Genomic DNA, 20907 nt, shown 5'->3' with positions numbered 1-20907 from the left:
TTATCCTACAGCAGTAGTTCCCAGCCTGGGGGCTGTGGACAAAAAAGAATTTATTTATAAAATTCATTCCCTGGACACTGTCTGCTCCCCATTGCCGCTGCAGATGACACCTCCCCCTTGCTCTAAATGAGAGGACTTTTGCTGAGGCCCCAGAGCATCTTTCAGGCACGCCGAAGGCAGGCATTTGCCTATAAAACATGTGACAGATGCAAAAGGAGGTTGAGGGCGGATATACCAGGAAGAAAAGGGAATTACTATCACCAACTTCCGTCTCCTCGCTTTACTACTTATGATACCCTTACTCAGAACGAGAGGAGGCTTTTCATGAAGCAAAAAGAAACAAGGCTACAAGGAAAGGCTGCTTTCCCCCTTCCTTCCTGGCAGCCAGCCTTCCTGCCTTTCTTGGCTCCTGATTCACTGCCATCTCCTCTTAAAAATTATTATTTGTGAGGCCCCCCAGATCTTGCCTTCAGCCCAGACGGAGCCAAAAAGCAGTGAGGAAGCTCAGGAGACTTCCTTGCCTCTAATCTCTGAGGCTAAGTATGTGTGCCAGCTTCCTCTCCTTTCTTCCACCTACACGGAGCTCCCCCAGTCTCTCCCTCCAAGATGCTGCAGCAGTTGAGGGGCCCCATGTGCCCATATGCATGCTTGCCTGCAGATGCTTGCAGGAGAGGCAGATGTGGTTGTGTGTGGGCACATGCTGATCTGTCTTCTGCTCCACTCTCATTCCCCAAGGGCACGCTAACCAAGTTATCAGTTCTAATGATCATCCCAAGGCCTAAAAGCACTAACCCACCTACTATCCACTATTTCGTCTTCACAATCCAGCATCCCCACCACTACCACATTGCTTCTTTATTATTATTATTATTATTATTAAAGATCAGCAGGTTGGCTGAGGCTAGGGTCCACAAATTGCAGCTGAAATGTATTTATTTATTTATTATTACATATCCCACCCTTCCTCCAAGTTGCTCAAGGTGGTGCATGTAATCCCACCAACTATCCATTTTATCCTTATACCAACCCTGTGAGATAGGTCAGGCTGAGAGACTGTCTGGCCCAAGGTCACCTAGTGGGCTTCATGGCTGGGTGGGGATTTGAACCTGGATCTTAACCCAACACTGTAACACACTGGTGTTGGGAGACAGGAGACATCTCCAGACTATGGGGGAAGGGGGGGATATCAATTTGATGAACCTTTGCATTAAGAAAAGAAAACACCACCTCCGTCTGCAGGGAGCTTTTTATAGAAAGGGATATTTGGAGATATGATTTTGCCACACAACATTTTTTCAATTAACAGAGGCTAAAATTATAATTAGCATGGAGGGGGGGTCACAAAAAAATTCAGCTTATAAAGGTGGTCCCATACTCATAGGACCCACTGTACTTTATTTCATAATATCTCACTCACAAATAATTTGTAAAATCATCCTGCACTATCAAATACTAATACATGGCATTTGTTTACAATGATGGCAGTTGCCTCAACATCATTCCAGATAAATAGCTCTGAAAAACTGTATACTTTCAATCTGCAATATATAGATTTCAATTTCAGGATCAACTAAGACCAATTGTACCATTGGTCTCACCTGAAAGGTGATTTTCATAGGAGGTATCCCATCACTGCGGGTTGTAGCTCCACCTATCGTGCGAAGGCAAGAATGTTTTTTGAAGTCAAGACTAGGGGCGTCAGGCCCCTCCCACTCTCCAGTTCATTCGCAGCGAGTCTAAAGAGAAATATCTAAAAATACAATAACAAGGCCAACAGGCCTGCCAGCACGAAAATAACACAATAGTAACATTCATAATAACATGACTCCAACATAGCGAAATAACAGAACTAGCAGTCTTGACTTCACTATAAAATTTAAATATAATAGTGTAACAGGAATAAATAACACATGAGAAAATATCTAGTCATCCTCCAACTGGGAGGCTCGTGATTGGATACCTCCTATGAAAATCACCCTTCATGTGAGACCAATGGTACATTTTCCATAGGAGGTATACCATCACTGCGGGATGTACCAAAGCAGCCCATACAGGGAGGGACCACCCACATGCTAATCCTCATTAAGAACCTGTTGCAACACTCGTCTGCCAAAAGAGGCGTCAGCAGAGGCATAGCGATCAATTTTATAATGCCTTATAGACGAGTGTGGGGTAGACCAGACTGCAGCCCTGCAAATATCAGCAACAGGAGCGTTGGTAGCAAAAGCAGCCGTAGTAGCCGCTGACCTAGTTGAATGAGATGTTATGCTAGCTGGCACTGGAAGCTTAAGGGATTCGTAAGCTAAGGCAATACAAGCCCGCAACCAGCGGGATAAGGTGGAATTAGCTACTTTATGCCCTATAGAACGTGGGTTAAAGGATACAAACAGAGACTCAGTTCGTCATATATCCTGGGTCCTAGACAGGTAGGTCTTGAGAGCCCTCCAGACATCCAACGAATGCCAAGCCTTCTCAAGAGGATTGGTAGGATTCGGGCAAAAGGAAGGCAAAACAATGTCCTGGTTGCAATGGAAAACTGAATCAACCTTGGGACGGAAGGAAGGATCAGTCTTCAGTACAACAGAGTCCTTATGGAAGACGCAGAGATGGCGAGCAGAAGACAATGCGCCCAACTCCGAAACTAGTCTGGCAGATGTGATTGCGATCAGGAACAAGACCTTGAAGGACAGCATACGTAGAGGCACAGTCCTGATGGGTTCAAATGGAGGGCGTTGCAAAGCCTGCAGAACCTTCGGCAAACTCCATGAGGGAAACTGATGGACAACAGCCGGAGATCGTAGGGCGACTCCCCTCAAAAAGCGTTTGATGAACGGATGTGAGGCAATAGTCGCACCAGAAGAAGAAACTGATAGAATAGATGACAAAGTCGAGGCATGTCGACGTAAGGTGTTGGGTCTAAGTCCCATCATGAAGCTGTTATGGAGATATTGTAGCACCTGTTGCATGGTGGCCTGGGATGGATCGTGGTGGTGGGACTGGCACCACTTGGAGAAAGCCACCCAAGTATGTTGATAAATCCGAGTGGTAGATGGTCTTCTCGAGGCCATGATAACATCAATAACAGCGTCAGACAGGCCAGCCAACCTCAAATGTCCCCGTTCAAACGCCACGCTGTTAAGTTGAGCCAAGTGGGGTCCTGGTGCCATACTGGACCCTGTGATAGAAGGTCTGGCCTGACTGGGATTATCCAAAGATCCATTACTGACATTGCAAGAAGGTCCGAGAACCACGGTCGGCGTGGCCAAAATGGTGCTATCAGGGCCAGCTGTACCCTCTCGCTTCGTACCTTCCTCAAGGTTTTGGCTAACATTGGTATTGGAGGAAAGGCGTACAAAAGACCTTCTTTCAGGGATTGTAGATGTTGTTCTGCCCAGACAAAGATGAGGGAGGCTAAGTCCTGCAGAGGACGAGACCTGGTGCCCCCCTGTCTGTTCAAATGTGATTTTACACATGTGTTGTCTGTTCGAATGAGAACATGGTCCAAAGGGAACAGAGACTGAAAATGAAGTAGAGGTAAGTGAACAGCCTTTGGCTCCAGCCAGTTGATGCTTTGAGTCTGCTCTGCGGTGGACCAACCCCCCTGAACGTACTGGGAGTTGCAGTGGGCTCCCCAGCCAATGAGGCTGGCATCTGTGGTTACAACAGTTCTGCGGGGTTCTCTGAACGGCGTACCCTTGGAAAGGTGTTGGGCCCTCGTCCACCAGCGGAAGGAGAGGCGCAGTGCAGGGCTCAAGTGAACTTTGCGATGGTTGGAGCTGGCAATGTCCTGTTGAAAGGGCAACAAAGTCCACTGAAGGTGACAAGTGTGGGCTCGAGCCCATGGCACAATATGGATGGTAGAGATGAACATTCCGAGCGCCCTGGCTAGAAGCATGACGTCTGCGGATGTTTGTTGCATCAGGGACCTTGCGATGTTTGTGATGGCAGTGATGCGATCTGGAGCCAGAAATACCATTGCCTGCAGGGTGTCCAACATCGCCCCTAGATGTAGTAGGCATTGGGTTGGTTGAAGATGGCTTTTGTCGAAGTTGACAAGCCAGCCGTAGGCCTGCAAGACATTGAGGGTGATCATTAAAGGATGATGAACCAGCTCTTCAGACTTTGCCCGTATTAACAGATCATCCAGATATGGGTAGAGATGAACCCCTTGAATCCGGAGATAAGCCACTAGGATGAGTAGCACTTTGGTAAATACTCTTGGAGCAGAGGAGAGGCCGAACGGCATCGCTCTATATTGAAAGTGCTGGTGGCCAAAGGCAAACCAAAGAAACTTTCTGTGGGCTATGCAAATGGGCACATGGAGATACGCTTCCTTAAGGTCGATAGAAGCCAGGAAGTCTCCTTCATGCAGACTCTCTGTAATGGAGTGGAGTGATTCCATTTTGAACCTGCGATATGTTACAAAACGGTTGACGAACTTGAGGTCCAATACCGCCCTCCATGACAAATCTCGTTTAGGCACAGCAAATAGGAGGGAGTACACCCCTTCCGACCTCTCAGTTGTGGGGACTGGCTCTATTGCCGCTATGTCCAAGAGGTGGTGTATAGCTGTCTGCATGATGCTGTGCCTGGCTGGTGCCCTTGGACAAGGGGACGGATGGAATCTGTCTGGTGCGGTTGTCCAAAACTCTATTGCATAGCCATGACAGAAAAGCTCCCTGATCCAGGAGACCGTAGTGAGGCGCAGCCACTTGTCTCCAAAATTAAGTAATCTGCCACCAACGGGAGGTGCATTAATACTGCTTGCGTTGGCGAGGCCCTCCCCTATATGAGGACGATGAGGTACCCCTGCGCCCTTGGTACTGACCTCTGCCCTGGAAACGCCGGTTCCAGGATCCCCTGAAGGAATTGGGGTCATATGATCTGAAGTCGCGGCCTCGTCCTCGAAAGGGCTGGTTAGTGCGGAAGGGAGGAAGTCGCCTGAAAGGCCTATGGTCGATGTTCTTGACAGTGGCCAAAACCAGTTTGTGGGCATCTTTCGGATCAACCAGGACTGCCTTTAGAGCTCCCTCGCCGAAGAGTAGAGATCCGGAGTAAGGAGCCCTAGACAGATTTATTCTGGCCGCAGAGTCAGCTTGCCAGTGGTGAAGCCAGAGGGTCCGTCGAGCAACTATCTGAGCCGTCATGGCTCGTGCCCCCAGTTGAGTGGCATCCAAAGTGGCATCAGCCACAAACGCCGCTGTCTTACGCAACTTTATCAGTGACCTTCTGAGGGAGACAGGATCCGGGTTGGTGTCCTCTAGAAGATCATCCAGCCACATCATAGCTGCTCTGGAGAAGACGGAGGCTGATGCGGAGGCACGCATGGAGAAAGCAGTGGCTTCATGATTTTTGCGGAGGGCGAAGTCTAGTCGTCACTCAGTAGCGTCCTTTAGTTGGGATTCTCCTTCCCTGGGCAAAAGAGATCGTGAAACTAGGCTAGCGATTGGTTCGTCTATGCCAGAGACGGCTAGCTTGGTGGCAAAGTCCGGAGCTAGGGCGTAAAGCTTGTCAGCCAGGTTCTTGAAGCGGCGAGTTTGGAATGGATGAGACCATTCTTCAGAGGCCAGTTTGGCAATGGGGTCCGGCACCGGGATGTAGTGCTCGGTAGGTGCAGGGGATTTGAAGACCTTGGCCCCTTTGATAGCTGGAGTGGTAGATGTTGAAGGCACAGCTTGGAGACCAAGGGTGTTAACTACCCTGCGCACCAGGGGCTGATAATCTGAGGCATTAAACAGGCAATACGATGTATCCTCCTCATGATCCGAATAGTTGCTCCAGTCATCTTCAACGTGGTCAGTGAAGGTTGACTCCTCCCCATACGAAGCTTCGTCAATACATCTGCCTCTGGCTACATCAAAGGGATTTGGGGAACAGGAAGGGTGTGCTTCATGACACGCACGTTGGTCCATAGTGCATTGAGGTATGGCAGGGACTTGTGGTGGTGACTGCATTTGGGTGAAAAATGACAGCATGCCTTGAAGTTGGGAAAGGAAATAATGGGACAGCTGCAGCCCCGTTGCAGCAGATGTTTGTGCCTGAGTAGCTGGCTCCGTGGGTTGAGCCGGAGGATAAGCCCTGGGCGGCAACATGGAGGGAGGCTGGTTAAGCGAAGGCTGAGTAGGAAAGCCAGCAAAGTCCTCCTCGTCAGAGGAAGCAGCAGGTGAATGAAATATATCTCTTATGTGTTCCTGAGCTGCTGTGGTGGGGGTCGGCACAGAAGCATAGCGTGGACGCTTTGGTTTGCTATGGCTGGAAAGATGTTTGGTCTTAGCCAGTGCTTTAGCATGCTTAGTCTTAGTTGCCTTGGAAGGTTGCGGCTTGGCTGTTTGAGACATGCCTGGCTGTTCTGCCAACTTATATTCACTTTGGGTGCAGTACACGGCCACAGCGGGGGCAGAATGTAGGGACCCGAACGGGCACAGTGTACGACCACAGAGGGGGTAGGATACACTGGCAGATGGCTAAGTACACAGCCACAGAGGGGGCAGGATGCACTATGGTATCAGCGTTAGTATTGTAGGCTGGATTTCAGGCTTGGTACATGGCCACAGAGGGGGCAGAATGTACAGTATAGACTTCAGGCTTGGTACACGGCCACAGAGGGGGCAGAATGTACAGTATAGACTTCAGGCTTGGTACACGGCCACAGAGGGGGCAGAATGTACGATTCAACAGCTTGTGCAGATTTTCACAGTCTCAGCACATGGCCACAAGTGGGGCAGAATGTACAGTTCAATTTGTGCACAATATCAATATTCTCAGTACACAGCCACAGCAGCAGTATAGAACACAGCCACAGCCTGAAGAGACAGCCACAGAAGCAGATTGCAGACAGCGTAGATCACAGTCACCGCCTTGAGATACAGCCACAGAGGCTGTAGAGATCAAATAGTAGCAAGGAGCAGCAGCAGTGGCCGCGTGGTAAAAAAAAACCCTTGTATGTTTACAGGTTCCTAACTGCCCCACATTAACAGGTAACCCTGGCAGCTCTCTATTTATTAGTACATGAGAGGGAAAGAGGACAAACAAAATGGCGCCCGGGGCAGGTGCGGGAAAATACAATCAAAAATGGCGGACAATGGCGAAGGGGCAATGGCGGACTGAGGTAGAGCAGCTCGTGCTGAAGCCGCAGGGCCGATAAGCGAAGTCGCGGCGCAGAACACAAAGAGGGAATGGCTAGGAAAGAGAACAAAAAAGCCGCAGTCGCTAAAGCAAAGCGGGAAGCAGCCGCAGCCGCCGTCTGCAGGGACCGTTGCAGCGTGAAAATGCTAGAGCGAGGCTCAAGAAGACAAAAGACGCAAAAAAGAGAGAGAGCCGCAGCAGATACCCCAAAAAAGGTACTGCCGTGAGGCGAGGAGCCGCGGCAGAACCCGGGATGGGAACGACTCAAACGGCCAGGTACTGGAGGGAGTAATGCCGGGAGCTGCAGCCGCAAGCTCCCGCTGGGAATAGAGAGAACGCAGCCGCGGTCTCTCTGACAGCCGTTGGGCGAAAGGCTGGGAAATCAACGGCCCGGGAGAGGGAGAACCCCCCCAAGGGAATTCCCCAGGAATGAAAAACAACGTTAGATACAAGACAGAGGGAAGGGAAACACTCGGTAAACACACAAGTAACAATACCTCCACACCCTGTCAGACAAATACAGCCACAAAAAACAACACAGAAACTTAGCTAAAGCTACGCTACAGAATATCAGACTTGTTCGGTACGAAGGCAAGAATGAACTGGAGAGTGGGAGGGGCCTGACGCCCCTAGTCTTGACTTCAAAAAACATTCTTGCCTTCGCACGATAGGTGGAGCTACAACCCGCAGTGATGGTATACCTCCTATGGAAAATAATGCCTTTAAACTATGATTTCACATGAAAGCCTTGAGCAATATTTGTGTAGATTGTAAAAAAATATTTTTTAAAAACTATTTCTATACCATCTTTCAGTCCAGAGAGTTTCAAAGTGGTGTACAACAAATCAAGAATAATAAATCATAAAAATGCATAATGAACTTGTATCTGTAAAAAACATATCCTTAAAATATTATCAATTATAGCAATAAGAGTGCTAAAAAGTGGAAGTTTACAGGAATGGCATGGGGGAGCAAACATTTTGGAGCAAAATCTATTCATGAAAGTGAAATGGTGACTTTTGTCAATATTTGGAATCTTTTTAGATGTTTCTTAGAACATAGTACTTATTAAAGTACATAAATGGAACTTTTATTGAAATGACTTACTTATAACTGAATTACACCATCTCAAGGTATAATTATGGATCATTTAGGTCTAAAAAGTATTGAGCATCTCATCTCGGCTACTTCAAAGTCGTCAAATTACCTTTTAATCTTTTTTACAAGAATGTAACATAACAACTTTGAGTGCATTTTGTTCTTAAATGAAAAAAAGATTGCAGTAGCTCACTTTGAACTACCCCTACGTCTTCTAAGGCACTTTTGGTATATTTGACAATCCTTTGAAATGTGTAAACTGCAATTGGAAAAAATAGATTTGTCTTGATATAGCAGCTCTAATATAAACTAAACATTACACGAGGAGGTGCTCTTCCCCCAGCCCCCACCCAACAGACTTAGTATGCTAAAACTGTACATTGGTTGTAGGCATATACTCATGAACTGAATGAGTAAAGTAGCATTAGAGAATGAATCCAACAGAGCCTCCTGAATCTTGGCATTGATCTTGGAATTAGGTTACAACCCAACAGCTTGGATTCCAAGTAAGTTCATGGAAGAAGTCCATTCCCTTCTCCCTTAAAAGCTTCTCCAAGGCATTGGGGAGGGGGCTCTCCTGGACAATATGGAGAGAAGGGAGCTACAGGCAGGAAAGGAGAATCATTCAAAACCAGGTAGAGGCACCTTCTGTGAACTTCCTCCCATTCACTTATCTTAGGATCCAAGCCAGTGAATACTTGAACTTGTCTGTGCAATTTAATTGGTTATATTATTAGTTAAGCTGTAACACCAGAAATAGAATGTTTATTAAAATATATTATTCATTTTATCTGTTGGATACCTAATACTAATACTCTAGGCAACAAACAAACAGAATAAAAATGCACAGTTAAAAACATAGTAATCATTAATACATTAACAAAAAACACTACACCCAAGCATCCCATCAAAATAATCAAAGAGTAAAAAAATCAGCAATATTGGACCATGGGAACTTGTCACAATCCACCAAATGCCTGGGAAAAGATGAAGGTCTTAACCTGATGACAAAATGTTGTTAAAAGACAACACTGGATCACAAAAACAAAGAAACCCAAACTCATCTATTGCAGCGAAAAGCAGCAGAACTATCATCAAGGAGAATGAGCTTTCAAGGAACTGAGAATTCATTCAATCAGACCTCCATTTGAGAAAATCCTATGTCAGTTCAATAGTATCCCATGGAGGTATTTAATACAGGTTTTCAGAACTATGTTGATCTTCTTTCAAGTTTAAAATAATATCTATCTTCATTCTGCCAGATCAGGTAGGTTCTAGAGATACAGTTCACATAATTGTGGATCTACTGTACAAGACTGAGCATGGTTTGCTTGTTGCAACAACCTCCGGAAGAAATTCTAAATAACTCCTGCCAAGTTCATTCTTCTGCCTTGGCTAATATCTAAGCCAGTGATAAGTGTTTGAAATTAGAAGCCATTTTAAGGCCTAGGCTTGACATCTGCTGCTCACAGGAGGACTATTCCACATTTCACATTAGTGTGCCAAGTGAGGAAAAAAATGAAATGAAACCCAAAGATGTTCCTTTACTTGCGCAGGTCTTACAAAACTGTGAGAAATGATATAGCGCCTGCACAAGTACTTGTAGGCCACACCACCAGTGGCTATTTCCCTTCTGCTCAGTTATTTGGATCCAATCCATTAAAAATTTCAAAAAAATACACTTACTACTGAAACAGGTCTTTTTAAAAGCATTCAGAAAACGTTTAAAAGTTATTTCAAAAACCTATTAAAAAGCATTAAGATGCAACTTGAAAAAACCAACAAACTCAAACAGGCAATTTACCAATTTTTCTATACTAATCCATGTTGGCATTGTTTCCTTCTACAAACAGGAATTTCACTTCCCTAAATTATCGTTCTAGTCCATGATGCAGCTATATTAAGATGCTTTAACATCAATTATTCGATCAGCTATTTAGAACACTGAGTACCTGTAAATTCCAGGTTCCCTTTGCTGCCACTGCCTTTGAGGGGAGCACTGGCAAGAGATACAGCAGTTGGCGCATAGCCCGGGTAAAGAAGTCCCACTGCTATGAAGATTGAAAACAGGGCATCTACTTATGGCTGTCTCATTTTTTTTGCCATAGCTGTTGCTGCAGATGCTGGTGAGGCATCAACATCAGCAACAGGACTGTGGAGGGAACTGTGCCCCCCCATGCCCTCATTGCCTCCAAGAGTTTCAAGGGCTGGGAACAGTTGATACCAGCTGCTCAAGGCAGCAGCACTAGTATTAGAAGCAGGAACATCTGGTGAACTGAGGAGAGGTCTCTGAAGACCATATGTTCCCTAGTACCTCCTCTTTTCTGTCAATGGCTTTCAGGGAAACAGAGGCAGGAGCCACATCATTTGATACCACTTGAGGACACCCAGTATTCTTAAGTCAGCTGTGAAGAGGACACTTCTTTCTCTTGGGTCAGGAATTCTCTCAGACAAGCAAGGTAACAATATTCAAGAAGCATCTTTCCTAATGCCTGGATACATTTTATTGAATCAGGGTAATTGTGAAGGCTGTATCATCTCATTCACTTATAAATCAGACTTTACTTTTGTGAACAATTTCAAAACCATTTTAGTTGAAAATCCATATACAAACATTGCCACCCTGGGCTCCTGCTGGGAGGAAGGGCAGGTTATAACTCAAATAATAAATTAAAAAAACACATCAATAAATTACATGCATCATCTATCCAAACAAAAGTTAAGCACCTTGATCCCATTTTCTTGATGGGAAATATATTAAACACATGCATGCCGCACATGATGAGTGGGATGGGCAACGCTCTTTAGCTAGGTGATACCCCAGGTTAAGTTGCAAGTCCACTCTGTAAGGTTAGCATAATTCAACAACTCTGATATTTTTGTTTTGTCCAGTAAGACAGAATGCTTGGGGGGGGGAGGAATCATTTTGCTTGAGCCCTGACTGTTATTGAAAACCAGGTAAAACATTCCTTTTTTCCACATCTAAAATATATCTAAAGCAGCTTGTGTGCTTTCTTTCCTCTAACAAGGTTATAAAATACACAATCATATTGATGAATAATGGCAACATATCAAGGCAACTAGTCACCTGCCAAATGGAGTCTTTAACCTCTTCAATGGGCAGCGGGATCACCAAAATATTTTGAAGAATAAATGCCGCCTACAAAGAGAAATCAAACATCAACAGTGCCATCTGGCTGCAGCTAAATAATCTAAGGTACTGTAGCTTCAAACACATACTAAATCGTCGTAAGTACTGTTCAAGCCACTATCACCTTCTATTTTAAGGGCTTCAGAAGCTATTTTGACTAAAAAAAAAAAAAAAAAACCCAATGTTATAATGTATTGTAAAGTTGAGGAAGGAGATTGCCAATTTTTTTAGAATAAATTTTTACTGAGAACAAAATGTAAAAAGCTTGAAACATCCATTACACAGAAAATACACAGGTGCATGCATTGGACTTATTTTTAGAATAAAAATTCTTTAATTGCTGAGACTTCAAGCTAACTCTCTGAAAATAGCTTTCTGCATATTTCTTTCCCTTTCATCATGTCAAACTTTGCATAGTACAGAAGCAGTAGGTTTTCTTTGTGTTGGAAAAGATTATGGGGACTCATGTTCATTATTCTACATTTTACTAAGGACATTTCCTTTGAATCACACATACAAAGAAGTGGCTAATAGCGTAAGAGGTTCTACTTTGATAACTTTTAACAAGAACCCTCTACAACCCTCAGCATACGAAATCCAACCTAACATATCTAGAAAAACCACAGCAGAAGTAGGAGTGAGAAAAAATATGGGAAAAGCAAAAGTGGATTGGTTTTGGAATCCGACTGACCATTCTTGAAGCAACCATCCATGTAGATAACGGGGATATCTTGTGCTAGCGGCATGATGACAACTAGCGCAAGGGATCCCCCTGTGCCATCCCCAAATCTCCTCAGGAGGGTTGGAGGAACCCCCAGAACCGATACAGAGGGCAAAGGGGGAGGAGAGGAGGAGAATGGACCATTGGTCTCACCTGAAGGGTGATTTTCACAGGGGGACTGCCATCAAGCGGGTATCATAGCTCCACCTATCGTCCAAAGGCAAGAATGTTCTGAAGTCAAGACTAGGGGCATCAGGCCCCTTCCACTCTCCAGTTCATTCGCAGCGAGTCCAAAGAGAGATATCTAAAAATGCAGGAAAAAAGGCCAACAGGCCTACCAGCAAGGATATAACACAATAAAAATATTCATAATAATATGACTCTAACATAGCGATATACAGTATTAGCAGTCTTGACTTCACTAGTAAAACTAAACATAATAGCGTAACAGAAATGTATAAAAAGCCGGAGAAAAATAACTAGGTATCCTCCAACTGGGAGAGTCATGATGGCAGTCCTCCTGTGAAAATCACCCTTCAGGTGAGACCAATGGTCCATTTTCCACAGGAGGCCTGCCATCAAGCGGGATGTACCAAAGCAGCCCATAACGGGGAAGGACCACCCACATCCTAATCATCATTAAGTACCTGTTGCAACACCCGCCTGCCAAAAGAGGCATCGGCAGAGGTATAATGATCTGTGTTGTAATGCCTTATAAATGAATGAGGGGTTGACCAAACAGCAGCTCTGCAAATATCAGCAATAGGAGCGTTGGTAGCAAAAGCAGCTGAAGTGGCAGCTGATCTAGTGGAATGAGCTGTTATGCGAGATGGAATTGGAAGCTTCAGGGACTCATAAGCTAAAGTAATACATGTGCGCAACCAGCAGGATAAGGTGGAATTAGCTACTTTATTCCCCATAGAACATGGATGAAAGGATACAAACAAAGACTCAGTTCGTTGTATATCCTGGGTCCGAGACAAGTAGGTCTTGAGAGCCCTCGGAATATCCAACGAATGCCAAGCCTTCTCCAGAGGATGGGTAGGATTAGGGCAAAAGGAAGGAAGAACAATGTCCTGGTTGCAATGGAAAACTGAATTGACCTTGGGACGGAAGGAAGGATCAGTCTTCAGTACAACAGAGTCCTTGTGAAAAATACAGAGATGGCGGGCCGAAGACAAGGCGCCCAATTCCAAAACACGTCTCGCAGAGGTGATCGTGATCAGGAACAAGACCTTGAATGACAATATACATAATGGCACAGTCCTAAGGGGTCGAATGGAGGACGTTGTAAAGCCTGCAGGACCTTCGACAAACTCCAGGACGGGAAACGGTGGGATACAGCTGGTGAACAGAGAGCGGCTCCCTTCAGAAAGCGTTTGAGGAAAGGATGCGAGGTGATAGGAGCACCTGTGGAGGTAACTGAGAGAATGGATGACAGAGTGGACGCATGTCGACATAAGGTGTTGAGTCTAAATCCAATTATGAGGCCCCTATGAAGGAATTGCAGCACCTGTTGTATTTTGGCCTGAGAAGGATCGAGATTCTGGTAACGACACCACTTGGAGAACGCCACCCAAGTATGCTGATATATACGAGTGGTAGATGGTCATCGAGAGGCCAATATGATGTCAATAACAGCTTCAGACAGGCCAGCAGACCTCAAATGTCCCCGTTCAAAAGCCACGCTGTTAGGTTGAGCCAGTTGGGGTCCTGATGCCATATTGGACCCTGGGATAAAAGGTCTGGCCTGACTGGGAGCATCCAAGGATCCGTCACTGACATGGCAAGGAGGTCCGAGAACCACGGTCGACAGGGCCAATATGGGGCAATCAGAACCACCTGGGCCCTCTCACGTCACGCCTTCCTCAACGTTCTGGCTAAAAGTGGTATTGGAGGGAAGGCGTACAATAGGCCATCTGGCCACGGTAGTGACAGAGCATCCACCGCTTCCGCTGTCATGTCCAGGTATCGTGCGAAGTACCTGGGTAGCTGGTAATTGTGACTGGAGGCAAACAGATCGACTGAGAAAATGCCGAACCGACGCTGGAGAACATGGAAAATGGTCGGATGAAGCTTCCATTCTCCCGGAAAGACCTGTTGTCTGCTGAGCCAGTCTGCTTGTACATTCCAAATTCCCCTGAGATGTTCTGCCTTCAGGGATCGTAGATGTTGTTCCGCCCAGTCGAATATGAGGTAGGCTAGGTTCTGCAGAGAACGGGACCTGGTTCCCCCTTGCCTGTTTAAATGCAATTTCGCGCACGTGTTGTCCGTTTGAATGAGAACATGGTCCAAGGGGAACAGAGACTGAAAATGGAGCAGAGCTAAGTGGACAGCCTTTAGTTCCACCCAATTGATGCTCTGAGTCTGCTCTGCTTCGGTCCAAACCCCCTGAGCGAACTGGGAGTTGCAGTGGGCTCCCCAGCCGAGGAGACTGGCATCTGTAGTGATAACAGTCCTGCGGGGTTCTCTGAACGGAGTGCCCTGGCTGAGATGTTGGACCCTCGTCCACCAGCAGAATGAAAGGCGTAGTACGGGGTTCAAGGGAATTGTGCGATGATTGGACCTGGCAATGTCCTGCTGAAATGGTAACAAAGCCCACGGAAGAATATTTAGAATGCAGAATGGAGAGGCAACTTATGTCCAAAGAACCGCTGGAAAAGTTGGGATTTAAAGACCTAATAGAAGAGAAATCAGAAACCCAACCTAAGACATTGTAATGAAGAGAAAGGAAAAGGGAGAAAATCCTGACCATCTCTTATGGAACGCAGCAAATCTGCAGTAGTACATATTGTGCATTGTATATTTCAAATGTGATTGCAACATGAAGTGCGCCTTCAAAGAAAATGCTGTAACTGTTGGCCAAATAGAAGAGTTACAGTGCAAACCTATATGCTGTCTACTCAACAATAAGTCTCATTGAGTTTAATGGGGCTTACTCTCAAATAAGGGGATAGGATTACTGCAATCCTATCACCAATTTATTGGGAGTAAGCCCCAGTGAACTCAGTGAGAAGTACTTCTGAGTAGACATGTGCTGATACAAAACAAGCCTCCCCTCTGAATAATGAAGTTTTGTAGGAGATACAGTAAATGGTTTTCTTTAGGGGTTTGGGGTGTTAATGGTTACTTTTTTGTTTTTAAATAATTGTTTTATTATGTTCATAATGTTGAAAAGTTGTTTTTGGTTATTATATTTGTTATGTCACTGTTTTATTATTTTTTGTTATTAGGAAATTGTTTTTGCAATTGTTTTTGACATGTATTTTTGTTCACCTTGTTGTAAGCCGCCTTGAGCACAATTTTATGTGGAAAGGCGGCATACAAATAAAATGATGATGATGATGATGATGAAGTCGGTGAGTATGAGCTCGAGCCCATGGCACAATATGGATGGTGGACACCAACATTCCGAGAGCCTTTGCTAGTAGCATCACGTCTGCGGTTGGGCGATGCATCAGAGACCGTGCGATGTCTATGATGGCGGTTATGCGGTCTGGAGACAGGAACACCATCGCCTGCTGGGTGTCTAACATTGCCCCTAGATGTTGTAGGCGTTGGGTTGGTTGGAGATGACTCTTGTCGAAATTCACTAGCCAGCCGTAGGTCTGCAAGACGTGGAGTGTGAGCTTTAGATGGCAATGAGCCAGCTCCCTGGAACTCGCTCGTATTAAAAGATCATCCAAGTAGGGGTAGATATGCACCCCTTGAAGCCAGAGGTAAGCCACTAGGATGAGTAGTACCTTGGTAAATACCCTCGGGGCGGACAAGAGACTGAACGGCATCGCTCGATATTAAAACTGCTGGGGGCCGAAGGCAAACCGAAGAAACTTTCTGTGGGCTGTGCAGATAGGCACACGGAGATACGCTTCCTTGAGGTCGATAGAAGCCAGGAAGTCTCCTTCGTGAAGGCTCTCTGTGATGGAGTGGAGGGATTCCATTTTGAATCTGCAATACTTTACAAAACGGTTGATGAACTTGAGGTCCAACACCGCCCTCCATGACAGATCTCGTTTCGGCACAGCAAATAGGAGGGAGTACACCCCTTCCGACCTCTCTGTTGTAGGGACTGGCTCTATCGCCGCTATGTTCAAGAGGTGATGTATGGCTGTTTGCATGATGCAGTGCCTGGATGGAGCCTTGGGACAAGGAGAGTGATGAAATCTGTCTGGAGGGATTGCCCAAAACTTTAGTGCATAGCCGTAACAAAAGAGATCTCTGATCCAGGCGACCTGAGTCAGACACAGCCAATGGTCTCCAAACAGAAGCAGCCTGCCCCCGACCGGTATCGCGTCAGTATTGTCTGTGCTGGCGAGACCCTCCACGATATGAAGACGTCAAGGCACCTCTGCATCTCTGGTACTGTCCTCTGCCTGGGAAACGTCTGTTCCAGAATCCCCTGGAGTAACGGAGATCATTAGTTCTGAAATTGCGGCCTCTTCCCCCGGGCCGCGCTCCTCGAAAGGGCTGAAACCTGCAGGATGGGGTGAAACGTCTGAAGGGCCTGCAATCAACATTCCTGACAGTGGCCAAGACAGGCTTCAGAGCATCCTTGGGATCCACTAGTACTGCCTTTAGGGCTTCCTCGCCGAAGAGTAATGAGCCCGAAAAAGGTGCCCTTGACAAGTTAACCCTGGCCGTAGAGTCTGCTTCCCAGTGACAAAGCCAGAGGGTCTGCCGAGCAACTACCTGAGCTGCCATGGCTCTTGCTCCCAGCTGAGTTGCGTCCAGGGTGACATCAGCCACAAACTCCGCCGTCTTGCGTAATTTCACCAGTGACCTTCTCAGAGAGACAGGATCTGGATTGGGATCATCTAAGAGGTCATCCAACCACATCATAGCTGCCCTGGAAAAGATGGAAGCAGATGCAGAAGCTCGCATGGTGAACGCAGTAGCCTCATGGTTTTTACGTAATGCAAAGTCCAGCCTCCGCTCAGTGGCGTCCTTTAAATGTGAGTCCCCTTCCCTTAGCAAAAGGGATCTGGAGACTAAACTGGAAATCGGCTCGTCTATGCCAGTGACGGGCAGTCCATTTGTAAATTCCGGAGCCAAAGAATAAAGTTTGTCCGCAAGGCTGTTAAAATGGCGTGTTTGTAACGGGTGAGACCATTCGTCCTTAGCCAGTTTAGCAATAGGATCTGGCAGAGGAAGGTAGTGTGCCGCTGGTTTGGGGGATTTCAGGACCCTGGCCCCTTTAATAGTGGGAGTGGCAGCTGCAGGTTGTGTACATTGTAGACCAAGGGTGTTCAGTACTCTGCAAGCAAGGGGCTGATAATCGGAGGCATCAAACAGACGATAAGATGTATCCTCCTCTTGTTCCGACTGGTCACTCCGGTCGTCACCTTTGGCTTGCATAGCATATGGTGGGTCTTCCCCACAAGAGACGTCACCGACAAACCTGCCCCTGGCAATGTCAAAAGGGTTTGGAGAACATGATGGATCTGCCTCATTGCGTACATAGTGGCCCAGATCATCGGGTTGTCTACAAACACTCCGCTGAGGCATGGCAGTGACCTGTGACTGTGACTGCGTCTGAGAGAAGAATGACAGCATGTCTTGTAGTTGCGATATGAACTCCTGAGACAGCTGCAGCCCCGGTGTGGGAGATGGTTGCACGTGTAGAGGCAAAGCTATGGGTGGCTCAGCAGGCTGAGAAGATGAATGAGCCCTAGGTGGTACTATGGGGGAAAGATAGCTGGCTGCTGGCTGGTCAAGAAACCCTGCAAAGTCAGACTTCTAGGAAGGGTTGCTTTGCCTGTGCTGCCTCTGAGTCGAGCTCTCGTCTCAGAAGAAGCTTTTTCAGCTCTAAAATCAGTCACAACTTTTTTTTGACTGATAAAGATTTTCTCCCGGGCAGGGAGAAACGTAGAGATCAACCCCAAAGCCTGTTTTTGTGGGGAGGACTGGATTTCATTTATTTATGAGAGAAAGTTCAAACTGCAATGCCGGACGGACTTTCATCAAGCTCTAGCTGATTATAGCGACAGGTTTATCTTTTCTTTAAAGAAGACGGACTCTAACAGGCAGATAAGCATCCTTCTTTCTATCTTCTTTTTTTACTTGGCTTAAATTGGTGCAGCAAAAAAGAGATTTGTCAATGAATCAGCTGTGAAGAACTCTTAGGTGAGTTTTGGCTTTTCTCTTTCACTAACGAAATTAAGGAGGAAAGAAATCGAAAAAGCTTATCTTTGTTTTTATCGCAAAAAGCTGTCCTGGAGGTGCATTCTAAAGATATCAACGGAAGAGGGATTTCTATTTCGAGGAGGGGGGGGAAATTCTTTTTGGTCTATTTCATTTTGACGAATCTACTTGTTCACGACGCCACTAATTGTTTTGATGTTGGGAACTAAGTTTGTTTTGTATTCCTGAACACATAGAGATAAGGCAGGCTGTATTGTCTACACTGATACAAGCAAGCCTGAAATATTAACCCAATTGTGGCTGAAATAATTTTTGTCTCTGTGGTTTTAAGAATGACAACCAGGAAAGTGAATGAGACCATGGAAGAAATTATGTTTCAGAAAATAATGGGTGAGATTGAGATAACGAAACAAACCCTGAGACAGGGTAGACAGGAGATGAAAATTGAACTTAACAAAATGACGCAGGAGCTTAAAGAAATAGTGGATTCTGTGAGAGAGGAGTTTGATGGGATAGGGAAGCTACAAGCCCTGGAGATTGGAACAAATGTGAAATTTGAAAAAGATTTGGATTTTATGGATGTTAGAAATAAAGTTGACTGTTTGGAATTCAACATTGTCTCTGAAGAAATTAATGAAGATTTTGGTGGTAAAGTTATCAATGTCTTGGATAATTTTCTGGACTGGAATGATGTGATGGAGTTTGACAAAGAAAAAATCTATGGAGTTGGCTACAGATATGTGACAGTGGAGAAACTCTTAAGAGATGAGCCAGTGCATTTTGTAAAAAAGAATAACAGAGATATGACTTTGCAGCAATACTTCAGTAACATATTCAGAATTCTTGACTGGAATGATGTGATGGGGCCTGACATGGAAAAAATTTATGGAATTAACTACAAATATGTGACAGAGCAGAGATGCACCCAGAAGAGAGATGTGACTTTACAACAATATTTCAACAACATATTCAGAATTGATGGCAAAGACGTATTTGTGATGGGGGAAATTCCCATCAGACTCTTGTTATATGACTATGGCTATGACAGCAAGATCATCATGGGATACTGATAATGGATGAATGGATACTGAAACCACTGGATTTAACAGGACTATTGAAGATGGATGATGGAATTAATATTGATAATGGAAGAATGGTTATGGAAATTATTGGACAACAGATTTGACGAGATGGATTAATTGATATGTTTACTTGGACTATGGCTATGACAACAAGATTATTATGGGATATTGATAACGGAAGAATGGCTACTGAAATTACTGGACTTAACAGGATTATTGAAGATGGAAGATGGAGTTAATATAGATAATGGAAGAATGGCTATTGAAATTATTGGGCCTAACAGATTTGAATTAGATGGATTAAGCGACATGTTTATTTGGAGAAAAATTGAAAGATATATCTTTCAAGAAATTGAAACCTCTCTTTGACTTTTTGTGGAAAGAATAAAATAATGTTTATGAGATTTGATGATTAATTAAGATAATTACTGGAGGAAAGTGATTTTATAATATAATTTTAGAGATAGGATTGTTATATATTCTAGACCTATAACTGATCTGTGACAAATCGAAGTCGACATTTTATTTTATTGTTTAATTGTTTTTGTTTTGTTTTGTTTTTTTTGTCTTTGAAAATTTGAATAAAAATTAATGATAAAAAAAAAAGAAACCCTGTAAAGTCCACCTCGGAGGATGCGGCCGGAGAATTAAACAGATTTGTTAATGGTTCCTGGCCCGCCTCCTCAGAAACTGGGACAGAGACGTAGCGTGCCCGCTTGGTTGTGCTGTGGTTGGATATATGCTTGGTTTTGGCAACTGCTTTGGAGTGCTTGTGCTTGGTTGCCTTAGATTGTTTAGGCTTGGTTGCCTGAGCTGTCACTGGCTGTTCCGCCATCATATATTTTCGAGGGGGTTCAGTACACGGCCACGGATGGGGCAGAATGTACAGACCCAAACAGGCTCAGTACACGGCCACGGATGGGGCAGAATGCACCAGCTCAGATGGCTAAGTACATGGCCACGGATGGGGCAGAATGTACAGTTCAAACAGCCTTGGTACACGGCCACGGATGGGGCAGAATGTACGGTTCAAACAGCCTTGGTACATGGCCACGGATGGGGCAGAATGTACAGTTCAAACAGCCTGGGTACACGGCCACGGATGGGGCAGAATGTACAGTTCCAAATAGGCTTGGTACACGGCCACGGATGGGGCAGAATGTACAATTTCAAAGTGCTTTAGTAGTCAGTCTCAGTCAGCAGTTTAAGTTGAGGAACCTGTGCAGGATTATAGGGAGCCTATCCTGCCACACACACACAGAAACGTAGATCTTGCTGTGGGATTTGAACTGCAAACCTTGGCTCTGCTACCCACAGCTCTTCTCAACTAGGCCCCCCTTCAGAATTGAACAGGCTAAACAGAAAAGGCGGGAAAGGAGGAACAAACAAAATGACGACCGTTAAAAAAGCAGGAAAAATATACGAGGAAGAAGCAATGGTGGACACTGAGGAGCACCAACAAGCTCAAACAGGGCTGACCGGGAGAAACTGCCTCAGCAGAACGGCCTCAAAATACGCTCTACAGCCACGGGGCTGAAAAGTGCAATCGCGGCTTTAAGGGTAAGGTAGAAAATCTCTGCCTAGGAGGC

The 20907-nt window shown here is 45.4% G+C and overlaps 1 protein-coding gene across 4 annotated transcripts in view; it reads right to left on the bottom strand.

The window, feature by feature from the left end:
* Positions 1 to 20907, bottom strand: part of RTTN (rotatin) — a 202479-nt gene that overhangs the window by 91434 nt on the left and 90138 nt on the right. For all 4 annotated transcript variants that reach the window (XM_061594628.1, XM_061594647.1, XM_061594639.1 and 1 more), the window contains exon 32: positions 11312 to 11383. In XM_061594628.1, coding sequence (XP_061450612.1) covers positions 11312 to 11383 — 72 coding nt within the window. The remainder of the gene's footprint in view (positions 1 to 11311; positions 11384 to 20907) is intronic.

This window comes from Rhineura floridana, chromosome 1 (assembly GCF_030035675.1).
Source record: "Rhineura floridana isolate rRhiFlo1 chromosome 1, rRhiFlo1.hap2, whole genome shotgun sequence".
Classification (NCBI taxonomy): Eukaryota; Metazoa; Chordata; class Lepidosauria; order Squamata; family Rhineuridae; genus Rhineura; species Rhineura floridana.
The sequence above is the reverse complement of the archived record's forward strand: the minus strand, read 5'-3'. Positions and strand labels throughout refer to the sequence as shown.